This window comes from Salvelinus fontinalis, chromosome 26 (genome assembly GCF_029448725.1).
Source record: "Salvelinus fontinalis isolate EN_2023a chromosome 26, ASM2944872v1, whole genome shotgun sequence".
NCBI classification, from domain to species: domain Eukaryota; kingdom Metazoa; phylum Chordata; class Actinopteri; order Salmoniformes; family Salmonidae; genus Salvelinus; species Salvelinus fontinalis.
This window is the reverse complement of record NC_074690.1, coordinates 35,733,218-35,756,887: the sequence shown is the minus strand read 5'-3', so window position 1 is coordinate 35,756,887 and position 23,670 is coordinate 35,733,218. Positions and strand designations below refer to the sequence as shown.

The window sequence follows — 23,670 nt, the reverse complement described above, 5'->3', positions numbered from 1 at the left end:
TAATTGGCGGTCCCAGCCAAAGGGTCTGCGCTGGTCAGTCTGTCCAGGGATCAAGGGGAGGGTTGAGTTGTGTTCTCCACGGCCAGAGTAGACACTGCTGTGTTCAAATCATAGAAAAATAATTACAGAGCTTTGGCTTGAATGGGAATGTCCGTTGTGGTAATACTATTGTATTCCTATGAGTCCTGGGCAGCCCAGAGCTCCTTTCTCCTCTCAGAGGCCCAACAACATCCTACATGTTATCCTCATTATGCGCCTCCACAGCTATCTGGAACTCCAAATGAAAATGTATAGCGTTTCAAGACTTCAATGGGCCAAATAATGTTTACACAGCCATACCAGAGAGAAGAGAGGTGGAGAGAGAGGGAGGGAGAGGGAGGGAGAGAGGGAGAGAGAAAGAGAGACCCTGGCCCTGCATTGCCTTCATAGCAGGAAGGAGGGGCTGGTATCCCACTAGACTACATAGCCTGTACTTGACCCGAGTGACTAGGGCTGTAACTCCATGCAGAATCTCTGAAGAGTGAGCCATGGAGCCAGAGGACTGATACCAGCCAGAAGGATGGATGGGTTTTCCACCCATGCAGGCACGCACACACAATATGTTGGAATGGGGTGACCATCCTTCTCCTCCTCACATTGTTCTCTATCTGTCTCCCACCGAATATTGTGTTTGTACTGCTGCCGGTGGGACCGGAGGAAGATAAGATGCATATATTTACATATCAGAAGTGAAAGCATGGGGAAGCCATGATGCTGTGAAGTAATATAGTAAGAGCTTGGCAGTTTGTGTAACAGTTGGCAGGATTAAAGGAGATCAGCCTTTTATATTAATAACTGAAATAACTTAACGGTTATAACAGTCTATGAATACAGGCAAAGATGACAGTGTTATACATTCTCGTAGGCCAATATAGTTTACCTCAAGACTATGATTGACACCTGCTCATACGTCACCTGACTATAATTCGTCTCCCCATTAAAAGAATGCCTAGCATGTTGTTTGTTGACACAGTTAATTGATTAAAATGTCTCCGCTGTGATTTCACATTGTTTTGTTTTTGAAAGGCCTGGACTTTGACGGAAATACTCGGGGAATTATTGCATTTGGCTGCGAGCTGGGTTTCCCATACACACAAGTGCTGAACTTAATTCAAAACCCCTTTGGACGCCAGGCTGACTGTTGAGCTAGTGGGAGAGGAGAGATAGCTATGACCGGACTCTGAACTCACAAGAATCTTGGATTATGCCTTCCTTGGATAGACTAGGACAGAAAATACTTAAATGAGTTACATGATTTACTAGATAGATTTCAAAGTACTAGCTCGGTTCTTTATTGAAAGAGAGAAGAGAAGACAGTCGGTCAGAGAGCTTGAGACATAGTAGTGGTGCATTTTCCATTAGGAACAGTAGAACAATAGACAAACCTGTCTCATCGTCATGGGTGAATTTATGATCATTTGACAGTCAAATTTTGTCAGGCTTTCGTGTATTCAGAGGCCAGAGAACCCTTCTACTCTCTTTCTTAACTACGGAGCCTTGGCTGGTATTTTTATATCCGAGTAATACTAAAGAATGTTTTGCGTTCAGGTCAATAATTGATCTGGGTTGGAAGCTGCATCATATGCTGTATATATATATATATTATACAGTTGAAGTCGGAAGTTTAGATACACCTTAGCCAAATAGATTTAAACTCAGTTTTTCACATTTCCTGACATTTAATCCTAGTAAAAATTCCCTGTCTTAGGTCAGTTAGGATCACCACTTTATTTTAAGAATGTGAAATGTCAGAATAATAGTAGAGAGAATTATTTATTTCAGCTTTTATTTCTTTCATCACATTCCCAGTAGGTCAGAAGTTTACATACACTCAATTAGTATTTGGAAGTATTGCCTTTAAATTGTTTAACTTGGGTCAAACATTTCGGGTAGCCTTCCACAAGCTTCCCACAATAAGTTGGGTGAATTTTGGCCCATTCCTCCTGACAGAGCTGGTGTAACTGAGTCAAGTTTGTAGGCCTCCTTGCTCGCACACGCTTTTTCAGTTCTGCCCACAAATTTTCTATAGGATTGAGGTCAGGGCTTTGTGAAGTGCCACTCCAATACCTTGACTTTGTTGTCTTTAAGCCATTTTCCCACAAATTTATAAGTATGCTTGGGGTCATTGCCCATTTGGAAGACCCATTTGCGATGAAGCTTTAACTTCCTGACTGATGTCTTGAGATGTTGCTTTAATATAGCCACATACTTTTCCTGCCATCTATTTTGTGAAGTGCACCAGTACCTCCTGAAGCAACGCACCCCCACAACATGATGCTGCCACCCCCGTGCTTCACTGTTGGGATGGTGTTCTTCGGCTTTCAAGCCTCCCCATTTTTCCTCCAAACATAACAATAGTCATTATGGCCAAACAGTTCTATTTTTAAAGTACAATCTTTGTCCTCACGTGCAGTTGCAAACCGTAGTCTGGCTTTTTTATGGCAGTTTTGGAAACAGTGGCTTCTTCCTTGCTGAGCAGCCTTTCAAGTTATGTCGATATAGGACTCGTTTTACTGTGGATATAGATACTTTTGTACCTGTTTCCTCCAGCATCGTCACAAGGTCCTTTGCTGTTGTTCTGGGATTGATTTGCACTTTTCGCACCAAAGTATGTTCATCTCTAGGAGACAGAACGCGTCTCCTTCCTGACAGGTATGACGGCTACGTGGTCCCATGGTGTTTATTCTTGCGTACTATTGTTTGTACAGATGAACGTGGTACCTTCAGGCGTTTGGAAATTGCTCCCAAGGATGAACCTTGAATATTTTTTCTGGGGTCGTGGCTGATTTCTTTTGATTTTCCCATGATGTCAAGCAAAGAAGCACTGAGTTTGAAGGTAGGCCTTGAAATACATCCACAGGTACACCTCCAATTGACTCAAAAGATGTCAATTAGCCTATCAGAAGCTTCTAAAGCCATGACATCATTTTCTGGAATTTTCCAAGCTGTTTAAAGGCACAGTCAATTTAGTGTATGTAGACTTCTGACCCACTGGAATTGTGATACAGTGAATTATAAGTGAAATAATCTGTCTCTAAACAATTGTTGTAAAAATACCTGTGTCATGCACAAAGTAGATGTCCTAACCGACTTGACAAAACTATAGTTTGTTAACAAGAAATTTGTGGAGTGGTTGAAAAACGAGTTTTAATGACTCCAACCTAAGTGTATGTAAACTGTATATATAAAACATATTCAATAAAATAAACACAGAAGCACACAGAAATACATGTGCATTTCTGTATACTGTATATATACTGTATATATAAAACATATTGAATAAAATAAACACAGAAGCACACAGAAATACATATGTATTTCTCTGTGACGTTTGGCCAACTGACTCTATCATTTTTGAAAGTGATTTTTTTTAAACATATTCAATAAAATAAACACAGAAGCACAGAGAAATACATGTGTATTTCTGTATACTGTATATATACTGTATATATAAAACATATTGAATAAAATAAACACAGAAGCACACAGAAATACATATGTATTTCTCTGTGACGTTTGGCCAACTGACTCTTTATCATTTTTGAATGTGATTTTTTTTTAACATATTCAATAAAATAAACACATATGTATTTCTGTGTGCTTCAGTGTTTATTTTATTGAATATGTTTTATACATACAGTATATATACAGTATACAGAAATACCAATGTATTTCTCTGTGCTTCTGTGTTTATTTTATTGAATATGTTTTAAAAAATCACATTCAAAAATGATAAAGAGTCAGTTGGCCAAACGTCTGGTGACAGGACATACCTTTACATGCAAATTAAATAACGGCAGGTTCCTAATCTGCCCATGGCTACTCGACACTTGACCATTTTACGCCATGTTCATTATAAGTAGTTTGGAAAGCTATATCAAGCACAATTAAGTCAGTCTTCCGCATGCGGTGTGTTGTGTCCAGAAAGTAAGTCCCCTTCCCAGTAACCTGCCGTGGTCAACTGTGGAATGCCAGGTGAGAGAACAAAGGGGTTGGAGTTGAACAAACACTAGGTAAGCATGACCGATATGTTCCCAGCTGGCGTAGGAGTTACAAGTTAATCTTTACATCTTATTATGTTCCTCAAACAGAACAAGCCTTTTACCTGCTTACTGCAGCACAGGATAGAAAAGAAACACCTTCTAATCTACTGTACTGCACCTACTCTAACAGATATGAATAAAGCACGTTATATTTAGGTGTTACAGTATAACCTTCAGAATGTTACATCAGCAAAGGACCTTTTGTTTATGGTATAACAAATACGTACAGCTGGAATAACTGAGAAAAAAATATTTATAAAAAATATTTAATTATTTTATTTTGTAAATATTTTTTCACAAAGTAGTGCACTGGGCTTTTACTAGTATTAGCAGACCAATATAGACGTCTGTAGCGGCAGCTTGGCAAAAAAAGGTAGTTGCATAATTAAGACCAGATTCAAAAGTTTGAATTGTTAGAGTGTTTGTTCTGTCCCTTTCTCTGCAATTGTCATTCTAGTGGAATCCAGAAACAACAAAACCCTGTCCTCAAACATTTACATCAAAAGGTGCAAAGTTATGGGCAAAGACACAAAACATCCACATCAAATTCAACATTTTTTCTTTATAAAATAACATGGAAAACTATCTCTGCAATATTAATTTACTATCCTTACAAACCACTTAATGTAAATGTACATTACTGTATTGTACATAGGCTGGTCATCTAGGTTTGTAGCTGTAGACTTTCCATCACCATGAAGAAAAACAATGACCAATACAGTAATTGAGTATATTGAGACATCAAGTGGTTTGTGATGATGTGGCTCAGTTGGTAGAGCATGACACTTACAATACTAGGGTTGTGGGTTCGATTCCCAGAGGGGGCAATCAGGAATATGTATGCACTCACTACTGTAAGTTTCTATGGATAAGAGTGTCTACTAAAAGGAATGAATAGACCTTTTCAGTTTTCACATAGAAATAAGTTGCATTTGCAAAGTATTTCAAGAAACTAGAAAACATATATCTAAGCAAGTTTTTTTATATTCCACAAGTATTATCAGATGAAGTGTTTAGTACAGATAATTATCAAACTCAAATTACAAATGCTGGTAAACCCTCAAATACATTTAGCTGTTAATTAAGAAATGCAGCAGACTGAAGCCAAATGAGAGATGCCTTGGGGGGGGGGGGGGTATTTTAATGTGGTTGTCTCTTGTGTATATATGTTTCCACGTGGCAAGCGTTTGTACATTCACTCTGCCAAAACAGTACACAGTTACAGTAACTCACCCTTCTAGATAACTTGAAATTGTGTCTTGAAGTCCCCTAGACTAGCTATTGCTAGCTAAATTATTTAGCCAATTAACTTGTGCCAGCTGGTGTGCAACCGTGGCAAAGTTGTTTTGGCATTGGATAGCCTTTCTCTGGGGCTAGTTAGGGACCGTCAATACATTACATAATGTAAATGGGAAAATATTTTCATGTTGCACAACTGTCACAAGCTCATTAAATACTTTAACTATTTGTATGGGAATTTCTACAGTGCATTCGGAAAGTATTCAGACCCCTTGACTTTTTCCACATTTTGTTAAGTTACAGCCTTATTCTCAACAATCTAGACAAAATACCCCATAATTACAAAGTGAAAACTGTTTTTTAGAAAATGTTGCAAATTTATACAAAATAAAAAACAGACACCTTATTCAGACCCTTTGCTATGAGACTCGAAATTGAGCTCAGGTGCATCCTGTTTCCATTCATCATCTTTGAGATGTTTCTACAACTTGATTGGAGTCCAACTGTGGTAAATTCAAATGATTGGACATGATTTGGAAAGCAACACACCTGCCTATATAAGATCCCACAGTTGACATTGCATGTCTTTGCAAAAACCAAGCCATGAGGTCGAAGGAATTGTCCGTAGAGCTCCGAGGCAGGATTGTGTCGAGGCACTGATCTGGGGAAGGGTACCAAAACATTTCTGCAACATTGAAGATCCCCAAGAACACAGTGGCCTTCATCCTTCTTAAATGGAAGAAGTTTGAAACGACCAAGACTCTTTCTAGAGCTGGCCGACCAGCCAAACAGCAATCGAGGGAGAAGAGCCTTGGTCAGGGAGGTGGCCAAGAACCCGATGATCACTCTGACAGAGATCCAGAGTTCCTCTGTTGTGATGGGAGAACCTTCCAGAAGGACAACCATCTCTGCAGCCCTCAACCGATCAGGCTTTTATGGTAGAGTGGCCAGACGGAAGCCACTCCTCAGTAAAAGGCACATAACAGCCCATTTGGAGTTTGCCAAAAGGCACCTAAAGGACTCAGACCATGAGAAACAAGAATCTCTGGTCTGATGAAACCAAGTTTGAACACTTTGGCCTGAATGCCAAGCATCAAGCCTGGAGGAAACCTAGCACCATACCTACAGTGAAGCATGGTGGTGGCAGCATCATGCTGTGGGGATGTTTTTCAGCAACAGGGACTAGGAGACTATTCAGGATCGAGGGAAAGATGAATTGAGCAAAGTACAGAGAGATCCTTGATGAAAACCTGCTTCATTGTGCTTGGGACCTCAGACTGGGGCAAAGGTTCACCTTCCAACAGGACAACGAACCTAAGCACACAGCCAAGACAAAGCAGGACTGGCTTCGGGACAAGTCACTGAATGTCCTTGAGTGGCCCAGCTAGAGCCCGGACTTGAACTTGAACGAACATCTCTGGAGATACCCAAAAATAGATGTGCAGTGATGCTCCCCATCCAACCTGACAGAATTTGAGAGGATCTGCAGAGAAGAATTGGAAAAACTCCCCAAATACAGGTGTGCCAAGCTTGTAGCGTCATACCCAAGAACACTCAAGGCTGTAATCACTGCCATAGGTGCATCAACAAAGTACTGAGTAAAGGGTCTGAATACTTATGTAAATGTGACATTTCCATTTTTTATGTGTAATAAATTCTCAAAAATGTAAAGAAACAAGTTTTTGCTTTGTCATTATGGGGTATTGTGTAGATTGATGGGGGGGGGGAAACATTTTAATACATTTTAGAATAAGGTTGTAACAATATGTGGAAAATGTCAAGGAGTCTGAATACTGTCTGAATGCACTGTAGGTGGTGTGAGGTTTTTAAGTTATTCAAATTTGGAGCTATTGACATTTTAAAATATTGTCCCATGTATTGTGTAATTTACTGATGGTCCGTAACTAGCTCCACAGAGATATTGAGTGTAAAACCAAATTGACCATTACGATAGGGTCATGCAGCTGCGCTCCGAACTGATGATTACTTGCATGCTGCCAGCTGTGGGCATGTGGGCAGGATTGAAATTAACCCACCCAAAGAAAACTGTTACAGTACCCTTCATTCCATGACATACCATTTTTTCCTATCATCTCGCAAATATCGTATTTGGACCAGACTTACTTTATGACCAAAATTATCCTATTTACACACAGTCAATTTGGACACTAGAATACATTTTTCTGACTCGTATCGATGCCACATAGGCCATTTTCAAAAAGAGAAAAGTTTCGTTTTAGGCGCGGTCCCTCAATAAGTATGTTCACTCATCCATTTAGGACTACAACACTGTTACAGGCCCAGTGCAGTCAAAATTGTGATTTCCCTGTGTTTTATATATATTTCCACACTATGACGTTGGAATAATACCGTGACATGATAACGTTTTAGTTTTAGAGCTGTTTGAAAAGAACGGCTGAAATTTCTGGCTGTTTTGGTGGAATGGAGACATCCCCAGGCGGTAAATGAGTTAATAGACCAATAACAAAGACAGTTCCAAACCTCTCTGCCAATCACATCTAATTTTCAGTTTCCCCCTCCCCACTCAGACCACTCCCAGACAGTACTAGCAAAATTCTTGCTTGAGTATTTGCTCTTTGATAAGAAGCTATTTTTTCTCTGTTTGACCATTTTTACTGAAAACAATCACACTAAGGTACTTTTTATTTAACCTTTATTTAACCCAGAAAGTTAATTAAGAACAAATTCTTATTTACTATGACGCCCTGGCAAGAGGCAACAGGCCTCCTGTGGGGACCAGGGCTGGTATCAAACAAAACAAAAAAACAACGTAAGACAAAATGTACAGTACAACACAGACAGAAGACATTGGCAACAGCACAAATACAATAGCGAACAAACAGTGGATGTGTGTGTGCGTGCGGGCATGTGTGTGGTGTGTGTGAAGTAAAACAACATGCTTCCTTACATAAGGCAACGCAAACTAGTGACACCGGCTGACAACTAGAAACAACTACATGTCTCAACAACCTGTCCATCAATTTGTCCTTTGAACTCCTCCAGGGACACCAGGTCCTGAGGTATAAGGTTGGCTTGGAGGGAATTCCAAGCCAACCTTCTTGGTAACTTAATTGTTGTCCATAAATTATTTGATACTGAAATAAAAATGTCTGCATTGGACCTTTAAACTACTGTCAGTCTCAGAGTCACTTCCACCTATCATTCCATCCAGGATCACTTCCACCTATCATTCCATCCAGGATCACTTCCACCTATCATTCCATCCAGGATCACTTCCACCTATCATTCCATCCAGGATCACTTCCACCTATCATTCCATCCAGGATCACTTCCACCTATCATTCCATCCAGGATCACTTCCACCTATCATTCCATCCAGGGTTCACGGGTTGTCAGTTATGACTGATCCTTACTCTTCCTCTCTGCTGGCAAAAAGGGTTTGTTCTCTTGCCCTTCCTGCAATCTCAGCCTAAGAGTGCGTCTCCTCCCATAAAGACTGGTTTCGCCTTCCTACAACTTCCTCACATTCCTCACAGTCACCGAACGAACGAAAAAGACAGAAAAAATACAACACTATCATGCTAGCTAAGGTCGCTGCTGGTGTCTTCCCTTGCTCTATTATTCATGCTTCTACTGTCATTGTCAACAAACGGTTATTGTCAACTACAGAGCTTCACAAAACTCATTTTCACTTTCACACTCCGACACATAGCCTCAGTATATCTCTCAAAAAAGTATATGATAAAGGCCTTAGAATAAACATTCAGTGATTTCTCCTGATGTATTGAAATTATATTTCCATCGTATTTTGCCATTCAAATCCTACAAGAAACATGAGTCGGCAATCTTAAAGAGTATGTATGTGTTTTTAATCTTTTTAAATATGCTCTCTCTCTCTCTCTCTCTCTCTCTCTCTCTCTCTCTCTCTCTCTCTCTCTCTCTCTCTCTCTCTCTGTCTCTCTCTGTCTCTCTCTCTCTCTGTGTCTCTCTGTCTCTCTCTCTCTCTCTCTCTCTCTCTCTCTCTCTCTCTCTCTCTCTCTCTCTCTCTCTCTCTGTCTCTCTCTCTCTCTCTCTCTCTCTCTGTCTCTCTGTCTCTCTGTCTCTCTCTCTCTCTCTCTCTCTCTCTCTCTCTCTCTCTCTCTCTCTCTCTCTCTCTCTCTCTGTCTCTCTGTCTCTCTCTCTCTCTCTCTCTCTCTCTCTCTCTGTCTCTCTGTCTCTCTCTCTCTCTCTCTCTCTGTCTCTCTGTCTCTCTGTGTGTCTGTCGAGGAAACCCAAAAGGGCTGAGTCAGAGATCCCATCGCTTCCGGAGGCAGACAGGGCCAGCCAGGGCAGAGCCAAACAGAGGGAGCTCCCCTTTGAAAAGCCTCTCTGTGGAAATATCAACGGGCAACTCCTGGGGGAGTCACTCTGCTGTACTAGTCCTACCCATTCCTGCCCAAACAGCCCCAGGGCCTGGCTGGGGTCATAACATATAAATTAGGACCAGTGGCGGTCGGTGCCGTTTAATATGAGGGAGGACAATTTTTTTTCATGAGCATGGTCTTATTTCTATTACAGCATATTGGATGTCCTTCATTCATATTCCATTCACCCAGTTCAATGTAACATCAACAGGTTTAGGCCACTACATTATACTCAAATGTTCCTATACCCATCATGAGGTTGCTACAACCTACCCTATGAATGAAAGTTGACAGCGTAGGTACACACAGGTCGAGAGACAAATTTGAGGTGACAGACAGTGACATTCAATACCGCCTTGCACACTCTTGTCTGCATTTAGCTGATATAGGATGTAATCATTAGTCCAACAGTTGCAAGCGAAAGTTTCTATTGGACAAATTCAAGTATGTTTATCCCCATTTTGTTGTGTTTGCTTCCGTTGACTCTCATAACAGCCACGTTGTATTAGTCATCTTCCCTTCACTTGTGGACTTCAATGCACAACAAATCAGCTGTATGTGACCAGGCGAAACAACTTTTCCAAGCCAAACAGCCTACATCATTGTCACCGTATTAGCTGAAGTAATGTCATAGTCGGCATAACTAATAGATCTAACGCGTTAGTAAACCCAGCTACAATCCTGCAGTAACGTTAGTCAGTAAGCACTTACACCGGTGGGCCCGGTGGCAATAAATTAGTAATACCAAAAGCTTACCTTGACTTGAAAGAGTTCCAGTGTTGTGTTGGATAGTCATAGGCAGCTAGCTAACATAGCATCCCTCTGTTTGAGCGGGGTGTTTCAGTAGGCTAAACTAGCTAGCTGCATTTGCTAGCTAAGTAAGTGAAACTGAAAGTGGAAAAAAATGACAATCTTTATCGCTTGCTCTATTTCTCTCTTGCTTCTCCTTAATTGTGGAAGAAATTAATTTGTTCCAAACTGTTCAACTATTGTCTTTCTCTCTCTTTGACTCAACTACTCACCACATTTTATTTTTTGCAGTGCTAGCTAGCTGTAACTTATGCTTTCAGTACTAGATTCATTCTCTGATCCTTTGATTGGGTGGACAACATGTCAGTTCATGCTGCAAAACTCTGATAGGGTGGAGGACATTCTCCAGACGTTGTCATAAATATTGTGTAAGTCTATGGAAGGGGGTGAGAACCGTGAGCCTCCAAGGTTTTGTATTGAAGTCAATGTACCCAGAGGAGGACAGAAGCTAGCTGTCCTCCGGGTACACCATGGTGCTACCCTACAGAGTGCTGTTAAGGCTACTGTAGACGTTCTTTGAAAAATAGTGTGTTTTAATCAGTTATTCGGTGACGTGATTATATTTAGTATAGTTTTATCTAAAAAGGATAACTTTTTAAATGTTTTACCATTTTTATATTTAAGAAATTCACTGAGGAGGGTGGTCCTCCCCTTCCTCCTCTGAGGAGCCTCCACTGATTAGGGCCCAACGGGAGAAAACAGACTAAGACAGGGATAAATTCCCTGTATTTGTCCAATAAGAACCGCTCGTTTTTGTATTCCATTGAAAAATAGTTTGCTACACTATTAGAAAAAAAGGTGCTATCTAGAACCTTAAAGGTCTCTTCGGCTGTCCCCATAGGAGAACCCTTTGAAGAAACCTTTTTTGGTTCCAGGTAGAACCATTTTGAGTTCCATGTAGAACCCTTTCCACAGAGAGTTCTACATGGAACCCAAAACAGTTCTACCTGGAACCAAAAAGGGTTCTCCTATGCGGCACCCGAAGAACCCTTTTGATACCCTTTTTCTAAGAGAGTACGGTGTGCCCTAATGAATGTTACCCAGGCTTGCAGTCTCTCTGTCCTCATGCTGTGCGGTGCTGCTAACTGTTTACCTTGGCTCCAGTCTTCCCGCCAGAGGACTTTCAACTCAGTAGCGCTGCCCTCGGGGGTGACATGGACTCTCTTACTCACTGTCTAAATAAAGCAGCCTTAGGCGTCAGTTGCTGTGTGTGTCTCTCTCTCTCTCTCTCTCTCTCTCTCTCTCTCTCTCTCTCTCTCTCTCTCTCTCTCTCTCTCTCTCTCTCTCTCTCTCTCTCTCTCTCTGTCTTTCTCTCTGTCTTTCTCTCTCTCTCGCTCACTCACTTGCTCTTTCACTCTAAGTCTCTCTCTCTCTCTTTCTGTCTCTGCCAATTTAGAAAAGCACATTCAACACAGATAAGACTCTGTTACGCTGCTCAGTGACAAATACATCAGCCTATTGCACCATTCACCAAACTCCTAAAATAGGTTTGAGGCTTTGGTTTGTGTCACTTGTCAGTTCTTACTACTGATCTTCACAGCTACAGATAATTTATGGTGAAATAACATAGAGTGACTGTTGTCATGCGCATGACCCTCAACCTTAAGCACATTAATTCAGAGTAACAAATGGGAGGAGGGCCTCAGTGATGTAATGTGTTGTAAATCCTCTTAGAAAAAAAGGTGCTATCTCTAACCAAAAAGGGTTCTTCGACTGTCCCCATAGGAGAACCCTTTGAATAACCCCTTTTGGTTCGAAGTAGAACCCTTCTGCTTCTAGGTAGAACCCTTTCCACATGGAACCCAAAATAGTTCTACCTGGAACCCCAAAAAACGTTCATCCATGGGGACAGCTGCAAAGTGTACCTGGAAGACATTACTAGCCTAGGACCACTTCATAAATTCATAGACCTATAAATATTTGTTCTTATTTTAGGTTTCACACTACGTTTGATTTACATATCTAAAGAAAGTTTGTAATTTGTCTCAGTTGCAGCAGAGCCTATTTAAAGTTTGTGTGAGGTCATTTCTGTTAAAGGCCCATTGCAGTCAAAAACGTGATTTACCTGTGTTTTATATCTATATTTCCACACTATGAGTTTGGAATAATACTGTGAAATTGTGAAAATGATGATAAGAGCTGTTTGAAAAGACCGGCTGAAATTACAGCCTGAAATGTCAGCCTGTTTTGGTCGGATGGAGTTTTGGCCTGCCAATTAGTTAAAACACCAATAAGGAAGACAACTCCCACTCAGACTACCACATGACAGTCCTAGTAAAACATTTCCTTGAGAAATTGCTATTTTATAAGAAGCTATGTTTGTTTCTTGTTGACAATTTCAATTAAAAACAATCATACTAGAGTATTTAATTGTTACCCAGAAATTATTTGATATTGAGATAAATTCAAGCTGCTTTGGACCTTTAAATGGATCATGCATAACTGCAACCCCTCAGACAAAGACTGGAGGGACATTAAGCCTGCAGACACTTGCCAACTCCTTGGGCATGTGCTATCGACGAATAAAATACAAAAGATCCAAAACTGAAAAGTAAAGTTGTTTAAGATATTGAACTGGTGACATTATTGTCACGTTCCTGACCTGTTTTCCTTTGTCTTGTATTTATTTTAGTTGGTCAGGGCGTGAGTTGGGTGGGTTTGTCTATGGTTGATTTTCTATGTTGGGATTTTTGTGTTCGGCCTGGTATGATTCTCAATCAGAGGCAGCTGTCAATCGTTGTCCCTGATTGAGAATCATACTTAGGCAGCCTGGGTTTCACGTGTGTTTTGTGGGTGTTTGTTCTTGTGTCAGTGTTCCGCCACACAGGACTGTCACGGTAGTTATTTTGTATCGCATATTGTTTTTGTTAATTATTAAATCACTATGGAAACTAACCACTCTGCGTATTGGTCCGATCCGTCTCGCCTCTCCTCGTCTGAGGAGGAGGATTACGACTGCCGTTACAATTATCAAAATAATGGATTATAATAACGTTTTCCTACACTGGTCTGCTCAAAACTAGTATCATGCAAGGGGACAGGTAGTACAAAACAATTGCCATTTTCTTAAATAAAAGTGAAATAACATTTAAATAACTTTTATCTCTAAATGATGTATCTGGCTGATGTGCAGTGCAGTCTTGAACATAGCTACACTGACACTCAATAAACTCTCCAACATCAATATGTCAAAATTGCAGCCAGATAACCTAAAGCTCGGGCATAAATCTAGCCATCTCTAAAATGTCTGTGTCTACCTATGGTATAATTTACAAGCTATATTCACTTAAATATATTTCACACTGACAGGCACAATACACTTGATTTAACACACACTGAAAACACTGATAAAACCATTGTAGTGATTGCATATCATGGTGTAAAGAAACAGTTGTTGTGTGTAAGAAGAAAGGCTAACTTTAATACAGAAGGAGAAAACAACTAGACCAACACTGTTTGGAAATTCAAAACCCTCAGGGATCCATTGCTGCCGTCTTTCCAACAGCTTGTCATAACATATTTCTCTTGAAGGTACCGTCATAAAAATGTACAAACTGTAAAACACATTTTAATAAACGTTTTGTTTATTATTCCAGCATGAAGTAATATAGTGGAAATCTTCATACAAGTTCAATTTAAAAAAAAAAAGGAAAGTAGGCTAAGGCGATTTATATTTCTGAATAACGGTAGGCTACTAGCTTTTATCGAACCTCCCTGAATCATGAGGTGAAAGAATTTAAGTGAGGAATACCACTGCCAATTTTTTTTAATGTCAATATAACAACAAATGTCTAAATATTATTCAAATATTAGGGGTTATTTAATATCACATTTTCAAAATGGTTATATGTACCTTCACAGCAAATGGCTAGATGGAGCTAAAACTCTTGCTGCAAACTCTGGCACATACCACAAAAACACTGTGATACAACGACACACCAACAACAATGTGTAGATTTCCTTCAAATATTCTAAGATGGGCAATTATTCCAAAATTCACATATCAACAGAACAATTTATTTCAAATATTGAAATAATATCATTTAAAACTGTATCAAGAATAAAACAACCAACCAAAGAAATACAAATATCCAAACAAAAAATAGGAAAACAATGTTAATAATAAACATGATATTTTTTTAAATAAATAAGTCCAGAAAAAAACTACCAGGCCCTGTTTCAGCTGAACAACCCTGATGGTGAAACTGAAATGCACTTTAAAACGGCAGTTTCACAATGACCTTCAGATTCATTCCACCGAAATTGACATTCCCCAGAGAGCTCGAGGAATTTGTCTGGCCCTAAAATGGATCCACTGAGAGTTCTGCTGAGCGAGGCGCCATTCACACCCCTGCTGGAGGAGAGGGAGACATACAGTATGATCTGTGTATTGAATGGGAAAGTCTTATTTCTACTTCAAAAGTTGAAAGTCAGGAACATGTACTGTAGAGCTTTTGACATGTTTTGAGTAAAAATACAAGGGCACATTTGTATTCCACTTTTTGTTGCGTGTTGAGTCAAACCAAAATCAACAGTGATTTGTCATATAAGGTCATTATGTCTTGAAACCAGTGAAAGGTTGTTTTCTACCTACATATGGATTTTTTCACGTCACTGAAACATAACTCTTGGCATAAATCACTCTTTTAAGATTATTCTCAATTGAAGCTACATTGACTCATTTTGTTTTATGACAGTCTACAGTTGGTTGTAGGAACAGCCATTACTCTTTTATCAACCAAAAACTTATTAGGGGCAATTTATCAATTCCGCATCTGTTTGTCCATATAGCAACATTACATTAATTTATGTTGACCTCATTGAGCCTTTTCATTTCATTTTTGTCAAATTTTATATGAATATCAAATGCATCAGTAAATGTATACTGTTTCTACCAGTTAGGTAGTCTTTGTTGCAGCCAGATAATATTGCAGCAGTCTTCTTTTGCAGTTTTGTATTGTAACAAAAATATGCATCTGTAAAACAATTGTGGGTGCCATTCATTCAAACAGTACTTAGCTAGCTGTTGTACATGTGTCAAAGATTTTGCGGACATGTTCTCTCTTGTTTATCCTCGCCTAAAAAAAACACTTCTACCAATTTCTTAAAAAATAGTACCATAAAGTGAAGAGTATTTTAATTTAATCTGTAGGATTGAATTATTTGCGAATTGAGTTAATAATTAAAAACAAAAACTGACCGACATAGGATGTCGCAGTCTTTGATACCCTGTTTAAAACCAAGAGTTTCAGTCAGATACAGTAAGAGCTATCAGTGGAAAAACGTGCAGATTTACGATCACTGGTAACAACTACTAACTCAACAAAAGAGAAGGAAATACAAAAGTATATTAAAAAACGAAGATATAAGATTTTTTTTTGTTTCAGTTCTACTCTATATCCATATCTTTATTTAACAATCATAGTCATATTTTCAACAATGGAAGATTAATAAATACTTTCTCTTGATTCAGGAAGGTTGTCTTGGTAACTTGATAGCTTGATTCCAGTTGCAAAAAAATGATAATCAAAATGTCCTCTGTATGCATGGTTGCGCTTTTCTCAAGCACTAATATCCAATTAACCACTTTTGTCTTGAGTGGGGGAATCCATATCATTATGTACAGGTTTCTTCATTTCAGACATTCTATCCACCTCCATAGCTGAGAGAGAGCGAGCGAGACAGAGACAGAGAGAGCAGCAGGTCGGTCCGAAACGCATCCGAACTGCAGAGTAACAAGAATGAATCAACAGGCCTCCTCTCACATATTTCCCTTTCTGTTAAGGCACTAAGGTTTTCTCATATCATTCTTGAAATCAATCCCAAATATTCCACAGACGTTTCAAACTTGCATGAGCGTGGAGGGGGGGGGGGGGGGGGGCTGTCTCTGTCCAACTGTTGTTAGCTGGGAAGTAGGAAACAGACCCAGAACCATCAAGGCACAGAATATTTCCACCACGCAGCAGCAGGACATCCAGAGAGAGAGAGAGAGAGAGAGGATAGTGTGGTGGGTTCCATCCCCAGCTCGTGACTCAGGCAAGAGCCATGGGGCACCAGGACTCTCCCCTGACAGAGCTGGCTATGTCTGGAGACTGGGTAAGGCCCACGCTGGTGTAGAGACTATCCTGGCCTGGGTACTTCACGATGGCAGAGCCATCAGAGCCTGAGCCATCCGCTGGGCCACTCAGGACAGCGGACTGGACCTGGAATAGGACAGAGAAATGTTAGTCACAGATTAAAAAGTAATGACTGGGTCTTTCCACAAAATAAGTGCCTTTTTGCGTCCCTTTGATATTTTTTACTAGAAATTGTGCACCAATATTGAATTTTAAAAGCCTGGTATATTACATGAAGTGCCCTTAAATATAGACCACATGTATAATTCAATAAATTACATGAATCCTGTTACGTGAACTGAACACTCGTTTTTAATATGGTGAAACTATTCTTAAAACATTTAAATAAGAAACATTGAACATCTAACAGTCAATAATGTAAAAGCCGGTGAGCTGGTTTTACTATTTTTGGCAATTTTCTGGTGTTTTGTGGCAGAAAACTGATCTGTTGGAGCATAACACATCAACACTCTTAACCATAGATAGACAAGTTAGAAATGTTTTAGCACATTTTATTGACTTCTTTAAGCTTGAATTCAATTGCTGCTCCCTGTTGCACACAACAAGCTTCCATTCCTCCTGTCACAAGGGGATTTATAGCTGATTTAAGATGAAATCGTCAACCCTGTTATGTCAACCCTGTTACTTTATTTGCCACTTAATAGGCACTCACCATAGTATGTTTTTATATAAAATCTTGAGATGGGAAAATGTATTTTTTATTAAGTTGAACATGTGCTCTTAATGACAGAATGTGAAAATTAGGCGAAATCAAACTTTTTTTGGCCAAGTTACATTTCTTAAAAGGCACTGAATCGGTGGAACGACCCTAATATTCTCCATGGGTTTTCTATAGTCACAGCCAGGGCTTCCAGAAGCCTATCAATGATACATCTTCATTTGTAACTGCTAAAATGGATATACACTGAGTGTACAAAACATTAAGAACACCTTCCTAATCTCGAGTTTTGCCCTCAGAACAGTCTCAATGAGTGGTGGACCATTCTTGACACACACGGGAAACTGTTGCATGTGGAAAAACCAAGCAAAACTGCAGTTCGTGATACAAACCGGTGCGCCGGGCACCTACTACCATACCCCATTCAAAAGGCACTTAAATATTTTGTCTTGCCCATCTACCCTCTGAATGGCACACATACACAATCCATGTCTCAGTTGTCTCAAGGCTTAAAAATCCTTCTTTAGAGAACAAGTGACATCAGATTTCACCTGGTCAGTCTGTCATGGAAAGAACAGGTGTTCATAATGTTTTGTACACTCAGTGTATAGGCCTATATGCAGTGAATCTCCACATTATTATAGCAAACCAGCCCATTTATCAAATGATAGGAACAGACAAATGCCATTAATAAAATGTACTTTAAATAGCCCTATAATATTGTTCCATTTGGAACAAAATCAGAGACTATGTTTTAGGACAAAATTCCCGAAGAGCATCATCTCTGAGAAATGCAGACCACTTCCCAGAACCCATTAGAGACAGCCTTTAAATACCTCTGAAGACACCAGATACAGTAGGCTACAACCCACATACCGTATGATTCAATACTTTTGAATCCAGTATTGTCAGGCCGGTATTATTGCTATCACGAACATATAAGATGAAAGTGTATTATTAGCCTGCCTGCTCCTACATTTGTCAACAGTATTCAGTCAAAAGAATACCAATTAGTGCAATAAATAAAACGATAAAATCATATTTTAAATATATATATATATTTTCTTTTTAAGTAAAAGTGTGTCTATCCTACCAAAACCGTAGACTTATATTTGACGCTAACTGAAATGTGTGGGAAGAATTCAGCCGTGCATAATTTCTTACACAAGACATATCCGAGGAGGGGACAACAGTAGAATCTCAATTGCAAACGACCCTGAGTCCGTTTTTATAATACACGCGGCCTATCCCGCACCTGAATATTCGTTTTCTTTTTGAATATGCTATATCAAAATATGGATCGTTCTTATTAACCCTGGCACCTGCGTGTTGGGAGAGCTGTCCTTCGAGCAGTCTTCAGAGTTGGAAGAAGACGTCGACGTCGGAGTCATGGCGACTGAATTACTATTTCCTGTGGTAAAATGATTTTTAAAAGTATATATATAAAGAGAACCATAAAAGTGAAGTATTTCAATTATACAACAGAGAGAGAGAGAGAGAGAGAGAGAGAGGGATCTGCTTACCAGAGGATCCCTTGGTTTTGTTCAAAGTCTTAGGTTTTCTTTTCCTCGTCTGAATTCCCTCTTTCTTCATGGCGAGCGGCCGAGGTACCTGCAAAAATAACGACTACATTAGTCTGTCATGTTTTTTGGTTACACGTTTTGTCAATGTATGAAAATATGTACATTGTCCTTTAAACATAAACTTTATTAATAATAAATATAATTTATTAGGCAGACTGAATACACCGATCCCGTTTAATATTGTTCTCCATAGTCATCGAAACAATTACGCACGGTAATTAGGCACGTGTCAGTTACAATATTCCCTGCATTTGTCGAACATGAAGGTAATAAAAAGCGGTAACTTGTGACATAATGTAAAGATTGTGTCTTACTCCATGTAATTTTGTGTAGAGCCCACATGCGTTGCAGACCGGTTCTCCTTCTGCGTTTCTGCGCCACAAAGTGGTTGTGCTCGTCTGACAGTTGGCGCAGGAGAGGCCGATTCGCCGGGATGATGACTGGGAAAAGGCAATATATAAACAACGATAAACACACTGGAACATAAAGATATGAAGCTACGATTAAGCAAAGGTGAGCGCGTGCTGTAAACGTGAAATGGAGAGATGTCTGAGCCCGCGGCTAGGCTACCTGACTAATGGAATCTTTGGCTGTGATCCAAGCACTTTAATTCATCATTGGATATGAAGGGCATGGATTCTCCTCTTATGACTCTCTTTCTGTTATCTGCACTAATTTCCGAACAATAATATTGGTCATATTCATGTCATCCATTTAACTGGCAGTTACGTTCAGCTTATTACCATGAATTTAATTGTCAGGGAGTTCGTGGAAAAAAAGGCATCAGTCGTTTGTTAGTGTGCGTAATAACTGCGTAATGGCGCCAGGAGAATGTGTGTCTGAAAAGTATTTTTTTCCCTCACGTAGCCTCTGTACACTTGTTGACCCTGACTAAATTACCTATATGACAGCCAGAATTACCTTGTTAATATATGAACTCTGGCTAAACTGAGGGTGCAATAAAATGGTCTACCGTTTAAGCGAATTGTTTGTCCCAAAAAATCCCCATAAGGAGTATAGAGATCTGAGGTGATAACCTGAATAACCTTAAGCCATTGCTTTAAATAAATAGACAGGAAATTGAGTGGTTAAGTAGTCCCCTGAGCGTGTTCTGCTTACCATCCGCTTCTGTGGTTTAATTAATGGCCGACTGAGTCCATTCATTTTGCTGTACAGGCCGCAGGCGTTGCAAAGAAAGTGGCCCGTGCCATCGCGTCTCCAAAGCGGCGTTGAGATGGAGCCGCAGTTGACGCATTCCCTGCTCTCTCCCAGGTCGTCGAGAATATCTGCGGGAAACAGATAGGCAATACACCAATCACTTACATGACACTTCAGAGAGGTGCTTGGGCATTAAAAGAGCCATGATTTTTCTTAGGCTTAATTGAGCACCTGTCTTGAAATATGTTATTGTATATTGTAAAAAAATAAATTTTATTTTTTAATGATTATTCACCATTATTTTCAAAATGAGGTATATCCTAGGCATATGTGATAGCAAATTAAGATTATACATTCAATACACAAGGAGACTGCACTTTTGACTGTACTTTAGCTATTTTATCTATGTCTAATGCATTAAGTTACTTTAAGAAACTCAAAATGTTTCCATACTAGTTTTATATGTGCAGTCAGAGGGTGTAATCAACAATGTATTTATTTTAGTTACACCAATAAAACTATCAAAATATGATAGGCTTAGACGTCGTAATAAAATATTTGATATCAGGGATAGGCCTAAACTTTAATTCATGCAACAAATGCATTGATAATAGCCTATGTAACTAATATATAGCCTACATTCTTAGAAAAAAGGTTTCGGATAGAACCAAAAAGGGTTATATTTCTTGCTTCATTTATGGCAACCCTAAAGGTTCTATATAGAACCATTTTGTAGGGTTCTTTGATCAGAACCCCATCAGAACCCCAGGGGTTCTTCACTGAACCCAAATTGGGGTTCTACCAACCTTTAGGGTTGCCATATATGAAGCAAGTATAGAACCCTTTTTGATTCTATCCAGAACCTTTTTTTCTAAGAGTGTAGCGCTCCTGAGTGGCGCAGCGGTCTAAGGCACTGCATTTCAGTGCAAGAGGCGACACTACAGACACCCTGCTTTGAATCCAGGCTGTATCACAACCGGCCTTCATTGGGACTTCCATAGGGCGGTGCACAATTGGCCCAGCGTCATCCGGGTTTTGCCGGTGTATGCCGTCATTGTAAATACGATTTTTTTCTTAACTGACTTGCCAAGTTAAATAAATAATAAATATAGCCTTATTAACTTGCTATTCTAAAATGGAACCTATTTACCATGTCTTACCATTACTATAAAACATTTATTTTACCTCCGATAATTTCCTTAACCAAATTGAATTAGAATTTATTGTGGCCATTGGACCTAAACACTTGTAATCGTAAATTATCATCACATTGTTTCACCCATGCCCTTGTTGCTTAGAATTTTTTGGAATGGTTATTTTTATTATTATACCATGCGTTAAACAGCTATTCGATACATGTCATATCAGCACTAAAGTTCTCACTCAATTAATCAGCTTTCTTCGATACTTTTGGCAATAGTAAGCCTACCTCCATTGGGTCCTCGAATCGTCAAGGGCGCACCTCTGCTTTGCAAAGTGTGCAACATGGTGTTATCGAATGGTCCTCCAGGCCAAGGCGAGGACAACTGGGATAGCTGCGGTCCAACATACGGGGAGTAGGGACTGGCGTAGGATCCACCGAGGGACCGCGGGAGGCCGTACTGGTCTCGACTGCCCACATTCAGCGGGTTACTGTAGCCGTTATCCCTGGACGCTACGTTGTTCATTGGCGGGCTTGGAGGGTAATGGAAACGGTTGGATGTATGAGGACTCCCGGTGCTGTAGGAGGGACTCTCCGGAGTAGACTGCGACCAGACTGAATGGCTTGTGACCGCATGACTGGGCTGTGCCGACCCGCTGGCTTGCAAATAAGGAAGGCTGGATATCATGGGTCCCACCCGGGAGCTCGGTACATACACTGGAGAGTTGGGGTTGGAGTGCATATAGCCCCCAGAGGGCGAGTCGTACCCCGCCTGGCTCTGGTGGGCCGCCGCGATGGCTAGTGTTTGATACATGTCGCTGGGATCGACGATAAGGCCCCCCTTGTGGTGCGGGTGCGCTCCACTCGAGATGATTAGTTTGTTGCCCTGGTCTAAATCCGTGAACAGCGTGATGTCCTCTGTGGTGGGCAGGGCAGTGTTGTTGTTATGGTGTCCGTGTCCGAAGTGAACGTAGGAGTGTAGAGATGGTCTACCTGGCCCCTCGTCGCGCCGGTGTCCCACTAAGTCAAGTTGATCGGTTGTCGGCGGTGACCTGAGTCCCTCCGAGTCGTGCGCGTGGCCGTGACTGTCCCTCCTGTCCTGACCGCCGTGTAAGTAGCTCTGTTCAGCCGGTGACCCTGGGCTGCTGGACACTTCTTGCTTGACCATGGACCAGCTGTTTTCGCCCAGGTCCATCCAGGATCACTTTCCATACACCGTAGGGCTAGAAAATCGTGAGGGTGTTGTCTGCCCTGGGAATGAGAGAGAATATGTTGTTATCAAGATCAAGTAGGCTAAAAGGGTCTATCATATTGTAAATTGTTAACTTAAAACAGGTCCTTGGGCGTCATGTAACTATTTCTGGTATCATAAAGGATCTATGAGATGAGGTAATCAAATCTTATTACAATCTTAAATATTCTTCCCAAAGATTTGGTCCAAAGAGTTAAATTTGAATTACCTTTCAAGCGACACTATTAATTTGCAAGAAACATGTCATCCCCCATGATAACAATGTCATATCAATTCCATAGCTTACCCTCTGGGAAACTGCGTAATACAAACCCAACATAGCCCTTGATGTGGGGCTTGGTTTCATTTTGAAACGTATTCGCGCAATTTTGAGTACATGACACAAAATTATAGGCGAAAGGCTAGGTTACTTAGCACACAATACTCGAGCCTCACTATTAAAACTATATGATGGTTATAAACTAATAGTTAAGACATGTTTGGCAATACCACCTAAGGTATTAATCCATTAGAAATGTAAGCACACCGCGCGCTCTGACCGGAGGAGTTGAATCCATCCGTGTCAAAACCATGTCCTCCCCTCTCGAGATAGCCTCTTCATAATTACAAAAAACCACACACCGTTACAGATAGGAACAAAATGCAATATATCTTTGGAGCAAAGCGATAACCGCTTGATAAGACGCATAACAGATAAGACCCAAGAGGCAGGGTAATTGTGACAAACCAATACCCCAAATGATTTAGGTTCGGCGCAACTGGCACCCAGCAGCACGATCACTGAAACCAGATGTTTTACCAAGACTGGACTGAAACATAGAAGACAAAATAGGAGAGGAAGGATTATTCACCACACACCTACTCGTTCTGTGCCATCGGTCGCTCGTTGAAGTTTCCTATAGTGTGTGGGTCGTAGCTGGTCTCTGGGAAGATAGGAATGAAAGCGTTAGTCTACTGCGCGCGTGACGAGGTTTTTAGAGAGGAGGCGCTTCTCGAGGCTGCAGTTGGAATCTGAGGGCGTTCTCTGATTGGATTTCAGTTTAACAAACATATCAACTGGTTGAGGGTGCTAGCCTTTGAGAGACTTGATCATGTCTAAAATGACACAAACTGCAATCAATTTGACGTTTCACAGTAGGCTATTGACTTTTTTTTGCTGAAATAAAATCGAAATTCATATATCAGATAAATATACAGAGAAACGTTTGTTTTGGCAGTGCACATT

General features: G+C 40.3%; 1 protein-coding gene across 3 annotated transcripts; it reads right to left on the bottom strand.

Moving 5' to 3' along the window:
• Window positions 1-14,064: 14,064 nt before the first annotated feature.
• On the bottom strand, window positions 14,065-23,410 carry LOC129824188 (GATA-binding factor 6-B-like). Of its 3 annotated transcripts, none has more exons than XM_055883634.1 (7): window positions 23,304-23,410; window positions 21,482-22,444; window positions 20,014-20,180; window positions 19,209-19,334; window positions 18,835-18,922; window positions 18,634-18,722; window positions 14,065-16,719 (listed from the first exon to the last, which is right to left on the bottom strand). In XM_055883634.1, exons 2-7 carry the CDS (start codon window positions 22,386-22,388, stop codon window positions 16,549-16,551), a joined length of 1,548 nt encoding a protein of 515 aa, XP_055739609.1. In that variant the 5' UTR covers window positions 22,389-22,444; window positions 23,304-23,410; the 3' UTR covers window positions 14,065-16,548. The 3 variants fall into 3 exon arrangements, with proteins under 3 accessions (XP_055739609.1, XP_055739610.1, XP_055739611.1); XM_055883635.1 differs by having other exon boundaries at window positions 23,308-23,389; XM_055883636.1 differs by having other exon boundaries at window positions 16,627-18,722.
• Between the last annotated feature and the right edge of the window lie 260 nt (window positions 23,411-23,670).